At 40.9% G+C, this 13927-nt stretch overlaps 1 protein-coding gene across 7 annotated transcripts in view; it reads left to right on the top strand.

Moving 5' to 3' along the window:
- The window catches only part of CTBP1 (C-terminal binding protein 1), a 536806-nt gene that overhangs the window by 504985 nt on the left and 17894 nt on the right, over nt 1–13927 (top strand). For all 7 annotated transcript variants that reach the window (XM_075856720.1, XM_075856730.1, XM_075856761.1 and 4 more), the window contains 2 exons: nt 2977–3121; nt 4722–4928. In XM_075856720.1, the coding sequence (XP_075712835.1) occupies nt 2977–3121; nt 4722–4928 (352 nt within the window). The remainder of the gene's footprint in view (nt 1–2976; nt 3122–4721; nt 4929–13927) is intronic.

Genomic DNA, 13927 nt, shown 5'->3' with positions numbered 1-13927 from the left:
ACACAGTCCCCCCTGTAGATAGGGCCACACACACAGTCCCCCCTGTAGATAGGACCATACACACACACACAGTCCCCTCATGTAGATAGTGCCACACACACACACAGTCCCCCCTGTAGATAGGGCCACACACAGTCCCCTTATGTAGATAGGGCCACACACACAGTCCCCTCATGTAGATAGTGCCACACACAGTCCCCCCATGTAGATAGTGCCACACACAGTCCCCGCATGTAGATAATTCCACACACACAGTCCCCTTATGTAGATAGGGACACACACACAGACCCCTCATGTAGATAGGGCCACACACACACTCCCCTCATGTAGATAGGGCCTCACCCAGTCCCCTCATGTAGATAGTGCCACACACAGTCCCCACATGTAGATAATTCCACACACACAGTCCCCTTATGTAGATAGGGACACACACACAGACTCCTCATGTAGATAGGGCCACACACACACACAGTCCCCTCATGTATATAGTGCCACACACAGTCCCCCCATGTAGATAGTGCCACACACAGTCCCCCCATGTATATAGTGCCACACACAGTCCCCCCCATGTAGATAGTGTCACACAGCCCCCCAAACAAATAAAAACAACTTGTACTCACCGAGACCCGTTCCTGCGACAAAATGAGCTACTCCACAGCCTCCTCAGCCATGTTAGGCTTGCAGCCTATGAGATGCTGAGACGGGACCCTTGCGTAGGCCGGCATGATCCAATGACATCATCGCGCTGGCTTGCGCAGGGATCCTATCCCAGCGTCTTATAAACTGCAGGCCTGACGTGACCTGTGGCCTAGTACATGGCGAAGCAGGGAGCTAACTATGTGCTCCGACATAGTATTCAATTGTATCTGGACGCAGATACAATTGAATATGGCAGTCGCTATGACCGGGCATACGGGGCCCCCTGGAGCCCGGTGCTAGCGACAACACTAGGCATGAATGTTATGTGCCAGGCGGAAAAGGTCCCCTCCCCGCGGGCCCGTAGCAGCTGAACAGTGTAGTTCCACCACTGGCATGTAGGCAATACGTCATAGTTGTCACATGTCCCGAATTTTTAGAGGCCCAGATTTACAAAGCTTATCTTATGGTTATTACTATTCTACAATGTCCGTACTGAATAAATGTGATGTAATATATACATATATTTTATTTTTTATTATTTTTAACATTATGCAAAAAAATTGCACTAAGTTTGTCAAGGTTATGGTTCTCCTAAGGGACCTGGGCACATGTGTAGCTGGTATTTATCTGTCTTATCTCTCGGGGGCTCAGGTGGCCAACACCCTTCCTCCTTTTCTCTTACCAACTCTACACGTTTCAATAAATGTACATCGTGTGTTTATGATTAACTTTAATTCCTCCCTGCTCGGGGAAAAAAAGCACAGAATAGCCATGTCCCTCCGGTCTGACATCGTCTTTAAGCTCTTGAGTCGGCTGAGTTGTCTTTTCCGCGCTGGTGATGAAATAAAACTCAACTGTTCAAGAATCCTTTTTAGCAATGATTATAGAGTAGGTGAGACAGTCGACCTAGAATATAGTAACCTAGAGGAGTGAGACATTATAGCAAAAGCCTGTGTTCGTTAACTTACTTTACATATAGGGCTGCAGTTGCCCCCGGCCCCTACTGCTGAGGAGGGCAAATGCCACCCCGCCATATAAGAGAACAGCAGTTTTATAAATGTCATGTGCAGGTTGTGTAAAGGATTATATTTAAGAAGGTGCGCGTAACCGACACTGTTTCTGGTCTGGTTGAAGGTCCTTGATTTGGCTAATGACGCTCTTTGACTTACAGGGTAGTCACCTATGGGTAGCATTAGGAGAGCTGTTTTGCATATGTCCTGTTTTGCATTGCCCTAAAGACTTTCTACTAGCTGTAGCTCTGCAAGGACAATGAGTACCTTCTAAGGATCAAAAATGTGATACTGGGGTCACTTGAGGTGCTGTAATGTCGCCCCATTTTTGTAAAGCTTCCGTTTTAGAGAAGGACGACTTTCTTTGTTACTGGTTTCACTTGGCTTCTTAAATCATACTTGGGTTACAAAGGAATTTATGTGTTTTTTTTTGTAATTTTTTGATATAATGAATATATGGTTAGTCATTAAATGGCCGTTTTTATTGTGTTCAGATAATCTATACAGATTAAAGGTTGAAGTGTTTGTACTGTGAATCGTCCTTAGGCCAATTTCAGGCGGACATTTTGCGGGGTCTGTATTACGGCTGCATCACCCAGACCCCACACGGTAACCAAATTTAGATCGACACAGAGTCTGAACGTTGCGTCCATAATATGGACCGTAACTTTCGGGCATATTGCTACTGCCTGTTGAAGTACGGATGAGTAGTTTTTGGATTTTTCTTATCCTTGCTTATGTTGGTAGTGTTTGGACTCCATCATTGACTCCATGTTCTGGAACTTCCATCTATAGGTAGCAAATAAACTTGTGTGAATGAGTCTTTTAATTGAAGAATTTAAAGCTAGTACAAAGGAAGACATCTCATGCATGGACTGAAGCAGGACTGGATTATGGGAGTGGAAAGTGGGGCAATTGCCCTATGGGCTCCACTATCTAGGGACCGCCACCACTTTTTCTCCACTATGTGCAGCCCACAAAGCAAGAATCTATTTGCTGGGGCACCAAAGCCACGGATGAAGGAAGATCCATCAGATCTGGACTCTCTCCAGTATAATCGGGCCCTGTACAGCATTGTAGGGATTGTATTTTTTTGGGGGTACTGTATAATATAATTATTTGGGCAAAGCATAGTAGAATTATGTGGGCAGGCACGTAATGGCTCTATTATTAGACTTATTTATGTCTCTTTTTTATATTTTTGAGGAGAAAGGCCTTCACACAATGTTTTGCAATAGTGGTCCCCACAGTCCTTAATTGGGCTCCGGGCTGAACTTTTATGTTGAGATGTCAAAATAACAACCTCTATTCCTGTCTTTATCTTCAGGTACTAAACGAGGCAGTGGGCGCCTTGATGTATCACACTATCACTTTAACAAGAGAGGACTTGGAGAAGTTCAAGGCACTTCGAATAATTGTCAGAATTGGGAGTGGGTTTGACAACATTGACATCAAGTCAGCTGGGGATCTAGGTATATTTTTTATATATACTTAAAACTTATCTATGATACTTTTATGATTTACAGTTCAGGCTGTGCTGTGTCATCTAGGGAATTACCTGATAAATTTGATAAAAGGATTTACAGGAAATTTGTCGAGTTAGTCTATTGAATTGAGGAACCCTCTAAAATAAGACGTGTCCAAGAGTCACATTATTGGTCCCATTACTGAACCATTTAATCCTTAAATTTTATATTTCTTATTACAAATTTTCATCTTATGCATTTATTTCTTAATGGTTCTTTGAATGATGGCATCTGTAAAATGTTGTGTACCCTCTCGGCGCTGCTAATTCGCCAAGAGAAATATATACATCACAACATAGTGAACTTTAGCCAATTAGTACATGAGAGGGCTTTTTAGTTGTACCCGCTAGGTTAGTGCTTTATAGGCATCTTGTAGATGTACTTACTGAAGCTACCCATATACTTGATTATATTTATTGCAACTCCCCCAAACACGTGCACGCTCAGTCAAGTGTGCATGTGTTTTCAGTGGGAGAGAAGCCACGGCCAAATGTGCAAGGGTGTCTTCATCCCGACGGGATTAAGGATCGGTCATGTTCAAATTTAACTTCCCCGGTCCTGCTTTCCCCCAACATCTGCCGTCAGGGGAAAGTCGGCACACCTCATTCACATTAAATATTGGGACAGTCCAAAGGAATTCAACAGGTTCGGCTAACTTTCATCTATTGTGTCATGGGTACTATTAGAGTCTGTCTCCATTGAAAATGATTTGCCATAATAGGCTTTTATGACATATGACATGTGCCATGACCGGAACTAGCTTGTTCTCGAGATTGGTGAAGGTCCCAGTTGATGTGGTCCCCCTACTGATGTGATATAATAAATTGGCTGGTTTTCCCTGTCCCACCAACTGAAATGGAACTGGCAAATGTTGACAGCCTCCCCCCATAGAAAAATTGTGCAAGCCCCATTTCAGGACAAGTGGTTCTTCATGCTGTGCTCATGCTTGACGTCAAAAGTGACAGAAACCCTTGTGGAAGTTGCTTAATGCAGATGCGATTAGCACCTAAAAAGCTTATCTGGTGGGTGGCCAAAACTGCTGAAACTTTCTTTATGGGCAACTTTCTTCTAATGTATTTTGAAGAATTTATTGTTCAAGTAGTAAGTGTTAAAGTGCCGCAGATCTGGGAAAATTCGAAGAGTCCAGTTGCCGATGTACCTAAAAATTTGCTGGCGTCTAACTTTTGGACCGCTATCAATACTAAAAAGACAAATCTAACCGGGTCCTTGAGTACATTTTACAGTAATTTGCCCACCCATGAGCGAACAATCTGGTGGCTTCTCTATAGACTACTACTCACTGTTTATAACGGTGATCCATACAGCTAGTTTACATTTAGTAGATGTTGGCACTAAATCTGTCAGCAAATAGCATATGAATAGTGGTGTACCTGGTTTTGCTGTTGTTATAGCATAGAAAGGGAATCCTACTCGCATTTTAGACCATGTATAATTACAATCGTTATTACGGTGCTTATTATTGTACAAGTGGTAAGTCTTTTGCTTGACTATAAATAATGATCCTGTTACTTGACGACTATTCCAGGTATAGCAGTGTGCAATGTGCCAGCAGCGTCCGTAGAAGAGACGGCGGATTCTACTATGTGCCACATTCTGAACTTGTACAGGAGAACAACGTGGCTGCACCAAGCGTTACGAGAAGGCACAAGAGTCCAGAGCGTGGAACAAATTAGAGAAGTTGCATCTGGAGCTGCTCGAATTAGGGGGGAGACCTTAGGCATTATAGGACTGGGTAAGTTCCTCTTCGATATTGATGTAAATAAATATACTTTAAAAAAAATATATGTATGTGATTCGTGGGATCGTAAGTATGACTCTTGGTTTTCCAAAAATACTCCCAGACATAGATACTAAAGACTTACTACCTACATTTTTGAGACGTTGAGTTGAAAAATAGGCATAGGAAGGTAATGCCCAAGCTACACAACGGCAATAACCCAAATTTTGGTTACTGTTGACAATCTTGTTTACTTAGTTGAGACTCTTGGAGACCATATGAATAGTGATTCTCCAGAATGTCCTGTCTTCTGCTTGAATGTCCTCGGCCTTCTCAATAGCGGTTTTATAACTCCTGTGATTGTCCTAATCCATCTTGTTGCTTTATTATCCTTTTACTCTTCTTTTAACTCTTCCAATATTGACCGAAATGGACCGTTCTGATAGTTTGTCACAGTTAACGGCCATTATTTCGATGTTTTTCAGCCAAAAGGCATTGCCATAATACATATTGGTATGGTTAGCTGACCAAAGGCTGATCAGCATTTATGAAAGGAGTGTTTTTTTCTTTTTTTCCCTTCTGCTCGACTGCTGATATTACCTATGGATGTTTGTAATTGTTTATGATGGTATCTGCCAAAAGTCCAGTGGGCCAGTTTTCATGTCTCTGGACAGTTTTAGCAAAATAATTGTAGCTAATTTTGTATCCATGAAGCTTTGTGGTGGGCTCTTTGTTCTATCTATAGTCCCTTTCTTTTCGGTGTGTAGGAGAATTCAAGTGACAACCAACCTTGGCACTTATTTTGGGTGAGGGCTCAGAATAGAGACGGTCTTTCGCCGCCATTACAAAACTTTTTATTTATGTTTTATTTTGATGTAGAGCAATAATGTTAACATTGTTTTCCAAAATATGGTGTAATATAGAAAAGTATCATCACCATGACTTCTAGGTTTTTTTCTTGACTTGGCGGATGAGGAAAATATGAAATTTACTGCGTGGTTTACCAACCTACCCAGGTGTTTCCATGTAATGAATTGACAAAACATTTTTTGTTTGAGTTTTCAGCTCCATTAAAAAGATCAACTTTTTTAGAATTCATGTGGATGTCCTCAAATATTTTTTTTAAATTCTGATAGGGCTCTACACTACCCCCATGAAATGATTTTTGCGACGTCCTAAATTATTGAGTGTGGTCCTGTGCCTTTTGCTGTTCTGTGTGGACTATATGCAATTAGTCAGGTTCGAAACCTAACCCATTAATGTGTTCTGGGGCTTTTTCTCTTATCTGGCTAATAAAAAGTCCATATACTACAAGATATCTAAAATTATCTTAATTATTGGCCTATAAAAAAGAATTTTGAAAAATTTAAAATAATGTTTGTATATTATTGGTAATGTATTTTCTTATACAATATTTCTCTCCCGATCTGTCTTGTGTAAAACGGTAAATCGTAGAAGGGGAAGAAGGGGATGCAGCCGAACATTCTCACTCAATGTTTCGGTGAAACAGCATGAGAGGGAGACATCTGATTGGTTTAGAGCACCTTGCACAGCTCTGACATCCTACTAGGCCTGCCCATTATGGCTGAATGGAGAGAAAAAAAATTGCATTTGTAGAACCAGCCGAGGGAAAGAAAAAAGACCCAAATTGTCGGGTTACACACAACATTTCTGTCATTACTTCATCTAAAGCCAGCCATATACTGGAGATGGCTGTTGACCGTACGCTCATTGGTCCTACAGCTAATTTGCTTAACTCTCACTTGGCTCGACATAGTGTGCTTTTTCATTTTAATGGGGAGAGGGGAATAAGGCACCGCCAAAAACCTCTGCCGGTGGCTTATCTCCTACGGAAATAAAGGATCGGGCATGTTGAAATCCAACATGACTGATCCCTCTTTTACTCTGTCGACCTCTATCGGGGGATATTCGTGACATCCCCATAAACATTAGATACTCTGCTGATTTCCGACGATTTTGGGTTCGGCCAACCTTTCTGTTAAGTATGGCCAGCTTAATACAAATCTACAGCTGTCTAAATTACCCAGGACTAGTTGTCCTTTCTAGGCCTTGTGAAAGACCATTGACCAGGCTTGAATTTAGAACACCGTACTATTTTTATATGATGACCATGTGATCTTCCATAGATTGTAATGACGTTTTAAAAAACAGGATTTATTTTTCATGGTTAGTAGATAAAGAATCTCTTTAAATTGATGATTTGGTCATTTTCTGCCAAGTCAAGACACCCTATTACTGGTTCCAAACTCATATATTTATCCATTGATCTCTGGAGAATTTTATACTTTGTTTTTTGTTTTTTTTAATGTCCCTAATTTTCTGTTTACATTTTGTGTTTTTTTCTGATGTGCTGGCAACATGAAATATCTAGTTAGTGATGGAGAATAGACATCAAGACGGTTGCTGTTGAAACTTGGCAGGAATTAACACCCTAGTTCAGATTTAATTTGTTGTGCCAAATTTTGCATTACAGCTTGGACGACAATAAAAGCAGATGCAGAACCCAACCTGACAGGTTTTGGCTACTGTATTATTCCTCTACATGCTATGATTTCCATTGGACCCAGAGTCTGGACCGCAGCTGAGAAAATTGCCTAAGCTGTTAGTTAAAAGTAAAGGGAAAAAGTTTAGATAGAACTTGCTGTTATGCCCAAAGCACAATATTTTATGCCAAGCGAGAAACTTTGATGGGTAATGTGGTTTTTTTCTTCTAAACAAAGTAGGTAAAAATTAATTGCCCGTGTGAGTTCACTGTGGTCGTCTTAAAGAGCCCATCTGCCCATATTATATTTATATATGGATATAATCTAATCACATGGCCATATCGTCACTGCAGCCCCTCACTCGTGATACATGGCAGGGGTCCTTTGCCAGACCAGCAGAATTTCAACAGCATCTATTATGGAATTTTTTTGCAAAAATTTTTATTGCAATTTTATACATTGAAATACATAGATGGTTGTTATTGTAATTCATGGCAGTCGGAGACCCAATTTGCAGCAGCTCTCTCTGCTATGACTAATAGAGGGTCCCAACCTCCTTGTTTTATTTTATTTTGTAACATTTTTTTCTTTTACATTGACCCGAACACACGTATATAAATACAATGTAAAAGTAAAGCAGAAATAGGCACACGAGAGGCATAAACTGGAGCTGGTGGTAGATCAAAGGATGTAAATGGGTAAATGCAAAAACTTGAGGGGGCTCTGGTGCCCGTCCGACCCAAGTACATTTCTGCATTGGATGTTTCTTTAAATTATTTGTCCCCGCTGGACAACCTCTCTTGATCGAGCAGGACTGCCAAAAAAACCCTCCCCCTATATCCTCTTGATCAGGTGTTATTGCCAATGAAACTGATTGGAGAGTAATTAATTTCCCAGTAGGGGATGCCACATTGCATGGCACCCAATAGAATTAATGGCCATCTATGTAATACTGTGTCCCCCAAGTACTCTTTACTCCAGCTCAGAACCCCCTAACCCACCCCTAATGAGACATGTAAGTGGCTAGTCCAAGGTTGAAACCTCTTTAAGGAAAATCAGTTATTGGAGGCATCTTTCTCTCCATATGGAAGTCTACTGATTTGTCGATGCTCGTGACTGTTTTTTGCCACAATTTGTGTCAGGCCCCTTTATTTCCTATGGAATTTCCTAAAAAATAAATTAGTCCAATGATGTTCCTACAGGTAGCACAACTCTTATGGCCATTCAGATATAACAAAGACGTCAGTGAGCCTATGTCCATTTTTGCACCTTTCTTGACCGGTTTATATGAAGCAAAATGTCTTCCACCTTGCTGTTTACAGAGGTGGTGCCTCCTACGAAAAGTCATAAGGATGTTTGTAGTTGCTGAGGATTTCTAAGACCAAGCAAAGGGCATTAGATGTCCGATACTAAATTTGTCCTATAAATAGTGACGCCATGTGTAATTACAAATAATCTTGTCATTTAACATTTCAGGACGTTCATGTATCGTGGTAATTTTTTAAACCAGACTATTGATCAATTTTAATTGCAATACTACTCCTAGCCACATGGTGTGCTGGTAGGTAGAACTATGTCCATAAGTAACCAAGGGGCAGAAACCATTCAGGCCCGGTTTCCTATACTCTTTAAACACCACCTAGTGGATGAAATATTCAGTAGAGGAATTGGCGTATATTCGCATTAAAACAACTTTGTACCGTTTATCTATAGAGTTAATTTTCATAAATAGATGAGAATCTTTGTAAATACATTACATTACTTATCTTATACTGATCCGGATTTACATTCTGTATTATACTTCAGAGCTGCATTTACAATTCTGCAGTTTTCAGAACTGAAACATCTCAGCATTCCTTACTGTCTCAATGTCTTCACAGAGCTTGGTCTGATGATTTGAATTCTGGGAAGTATAGTCTTTACACCAGGTGCTGCACTATTACCTGTTAAAGGGAAACTGTCTCACTGCATTTTAGGAGCTAAAATAAGCTGTGAAAGGTGTTTCTGACTACAAGATTGTCGAAATTTTTTTAATGACACGCAGTAGAATTGTGAATGCAGCTCTGAAGGAAAACATAGACTGTAATTTGGGTTTAGTACAGCATAAATAAATAACAAAGTTACTCAAATTTTTAAGTAAGATATTCTCAGGCTGGGTTCACACAGAGTTTTTTGCAGGCGGAAAATCTGCCTCAAAATTCTGCTTGGAATTTTGAGGCAGATTTTGCACTGCCTGCACGCCGATTTTTGCGGCGTTTTTTGCCCATGGCCATTAAGCGCCGCGGAAAAAAACGCAGCAAAATACGCTTTCTCTGCCTCCCATTGATGTCAATGGGAAGTCAGAGGCGTAAACGCCCAAAGATAGGGCATGTCCCTTCTTTTTCCCCGAGTAGGTTTTTCCGCTTGCGCGAAAAAACGCCTCCGCCTCCCATTGAAATCAATGGGAGGCATTTTCGGACATTTTTTGGCGCGTTTTCCGACGCGGTTTCCACTTCAAAAAAACTTGTAAAAAACTCAGTGTGAACTCCCCCTTATTCAGTTGGACAGCCCTGTAAGGACATAACAGTCATCCCACAATCAACTAATAAATCTAATACATAAACGCAAAAATATAACGGTTTGTTGTTTGAAATTTAAAAAATTTGTGTTACCCAGTGTTAGATGGGTCAGTGCATCTGTCAATGATCCATTGTGAATATCAATAAATAGCATGATAAAACACAGCAAATATGCACCATGAAAACCCACCTTCTTCATATATTAGACAAAGTGAAGAGCAGCTACAAAGAATGTCTATCACTCTGGAGGACCCCTCATCTCCCAGAGTTTGATGAATAGCCTATTGATTTAAATAAGCACTGTGTAATGCTTACTGTGCCCTGTGGTGGCGCTGCAGTAAAATTGAACACTTGCTGACAATCTCCCACTGATTACAGGTGATCACTGGGGTTTGCCAGCAACGGGACGACTTGTGATCAACGTATTGTTGCGGGACCCTTCTAACAATAACAGATTGTACAAAGTGAGAATTATCAAAATCTCTGTACAGAGCTGCGGAATATGTTGCCGCTATATAGATGACTAAAATAGATAAGATGGACAGTCCCTTTAAATAACATGGGGATATTGTTCCGATGTATTAAATGGACTATACACGCAAAACCGTTCTAATATTTAAACGGTTCTTTTGCAAACCTGGAGATTTTCTTATAGATAAAGTATTTTGCAAACGAAGACTTTGAGCCAAAAAAAAATTACTATTCCAGGGGAAGGGAGTGGTGATGATGGGCTGTGGATTTGTACCAAGTGTCAGATTTCTACAGGACTGTCTGGCTTTGTCTGTTCCTCTAGCCCTCGCGCCACGCCTCGGTTTAATACAGTCTGTGCCAAGATACTGTCGTGCAGCCCTTATTTCGGAGCCTGCAGGGGAGAAATTCCCAGCGTTGCATAGCTATAACGGTTTATTGACAAAGCTGATAACTTAATGTTACTACACCACCAGTGAGGCTTCGTCAGTCCCTCGCCTTAAAGGAGCAGTACACCTAATGTTGACATCTTATAAAAGTACAGCAGCAGTCACACATCTATATGTAAATGTCTCTGGGGGTTCTCCGCACTGGAGATTAAGTAGTGATCATGGGGCAGGGATTTAACTGGATGTCCAGTCAGCCTCGTGCAAGACTGAAATTGCTGATAACAGGAGAAAAGCGTTTGTATCCAATTGCACAGATAATAGGGGTTGTGCGTTGTATTATAAAAAATAAAAAAAAGATACTGAATATGCTAAAAAAAACAGCTTCCTTTGAACTGAATAATAAATAATAATAGTCTTCAGTAAACTTCTAGGCTCCCCCTAGTGGTGGAGGCAGGCAGACAGAATTTTATCATGCAACTCTGTGGCTGTTGGAAAGGAAGCTGGGGATTTAGGGATCAGAGAAATGAACCGCCAACCCCTTTGAAGATATATTGATAAATTAATCTACACATCATTTGCGACCCAATAAGATTAAAGGGGCACAGAAAAATTGGATACTGTGTTATGTCTAGTGCAAGACCTGAAGGTTCAGTGCATGACCTCTCTCTTTGCTGTTCTCGTCACGCTCCGTCCCTTCAGACCCTGCACTAGACTTAACACTGTGTATCCGTTTTTCCTGAAAAATCAAATGATAGGTTGGCTGACCCCAGATTTTACGGCCTTGCCTTGTGGTCTGAGTGGAACTGTATGGTCTTGGATCATGCTACCCTCAGGAAGTCTGCTCAGAGCTTCTAATTCCTAGTTTTGCATTGCTAACATCACAGGATCAGGAGAATCAGTGTTTTGTGATGAGGAAGTGGCCAAAAAACTTAACTCCACCATAGTAAAGCCCTGAATAGATTCCTATGCGTTAATGCGAACAAAGCAAATAGTAAAACGGACAAGCTTGAGACACGTGTAGCGGAAGAGGGAAATCAGCCGGCGTTATGGATCTGCACCTGGGCTACAACATTTAGCATAATGTTTATTTTAAAGTGGGTACATGGTGGAGTTTCAAAGGATAGATAAGGGAATTCCATAACTAATATGCTCTTTTCAGAATCGCTCACTTCCAAGGCAGGAGTGCTCCTTTGTTAATAACACATAGGGCTGCTCAGAAGTTTGTCACAGGTTACTTATAAACAATCCCTCACTTAAAAGTGAACGTCCGTCTTTTAACAATTTTTTTTATGTCCAACATTCTGAGCTCATACATTTCTTTATAGCTGTCAAACCTCAGATTTTCTGATACAGAGCTCCAAATCTTCTGCATAGTTATAGTTAAATGATAAAATTATGGCTGCCTCCAGCCACCACTGGGGGGAGCTTAGTTTATTATTTTATTGTTGAGTTTAACCTCCCTCTAGTGGTGGCAGCCATAGCTTTATCGTTGTAGTCTGTTTATGGAGGGGATTTGGAGCTCTGTATCAATGAAATGGGGCTCCGACCGCTATAAATATATATTAGGAAATTAATTGGCACAGAATATTGGATTTATTTATACCAATACTACTACAAACAACTACAACCCTGCACAAACCTGGAAAACAACAACACCCCTATTATAACGTCGAACTGGCCATTAATATTCGGGCAATGCAAGAAAAACTTTCCAAAAATTCAGCATGGTATATCAAAATTTAGTTGATGGCATTTTATTGACTGTTTGCCTAAGAGACTGTGACCAACTAATGACTGACCATTAGAAAAAAAAAATAGTCATAATTGTATAATACAGTTAACAAATCTCTTCTGACAATGGCCATACAGTTTGGCAGTGAGGGTGAAAATTTCTGAACCTATGGAGATATTTATTTGTAGAGAATTTTCATACACTAGTCATTTTTCTTTCAGGGTACTTTTACCTGTAGCATGTCTGCTCTCTTGCTTATTTTTCTTATAATGGTTCTCAGCTTTGGACAATCCATGCTTGTAAGAGGGGTCACTAAGGGACAATAAGCTGATCACAGTGCTGTGACCCCCAGTGATCATCTGTAATCTGTGGGGAACCTGGCAGTGTTCAATTTCCCTGCAGCACCACCACAGGGGAAATTAAGCATTACACAATGTCCGTTCATATCAATGGGTTGTCTGTGTAATACGGGACAGTTCCTCCAGAGCGAGAGACTCTCTCTGTAACCGCTCTCCACTCTGGTCAAGAGATGAGAATCCTGAATATAGGACCCCCCCCCCCCTCTATTACCTCACAATTCTCTTATAGGGTATATAAACATGTATTTTCTAAACTGGACAACCCCTTATAAGAAGGTGTAGTGTTCCAGGTGGTTAAGACAATATCTTAGGATAGTATAGCTAATTCTTACTCTGCGCTGATGAGGTTCAACAGACCGAAACAGATCTGTGGTTAGATGGGTTGCCGGTTAGGTACATTTCTTATCACACTCTCTCTTTGGAGTGAGACATTGACCTTACAGTCTTGAAAAAAAAAAAGCTTTTGGCTTCATACCAACAACTCATCTCAGACCATCGTGGTGACGTATTATGCATAATTCCGTCACCGTTATAGGCCGATGCTGTCACGTGACTTGTCATCACGTAGAGGAAGCGCTTAGAACAGAGCGGAATCCACTAATGAGCATTTCTCATGGTGTCAACTTCTGTGACCATTGGACGTGTACACACAAGTTCCTCTGCTTTTAACCATTTTGTATCTCTGTAGTAAAATGTACACCCCCCCCCCCTGTTGCTTTCTGATTACACTAGACCAATTGTACATCTACATTTAAAGTTCATTCATGTCATTAAAGAGGGTTAAAGGAGTGCTCTACTACCTACATCTTCTACTTTCGACGGTATAGTGTCCGGATAAGCTTCGATGTGGAGGAGATAAAAAGGCGATCTAAATTAAGTTTCCCTCGAGAGTGTGCAGCAGCTTGAGCACCTTGTATTAAACTGGTTGTCTCATGAAGGCAACACCTGTCCATATGTCCTATATGGGCACCAAATTGGGGGCTTCCCGCTCGGGATCCCATCTA

Source organism: Rhinoderma darwinii, chromosome 1 (genome assembly GCF_050947455.1).
Source record: "Rhinoderma darwinii isolate aRhiDar2 chromosome 1, aRhiDar2.hap1, whole genome shotgun sequence".
Lineage (NCBI taxonomy): Eukaryota > Metazoa > Chordata > Amphibia > Anura > Rhinodermatidae > Rhinoderma > Rhinoderma darwinii.
This window is presented reverse-complemented; position numbering and strand designations above follow the sequence as displayed.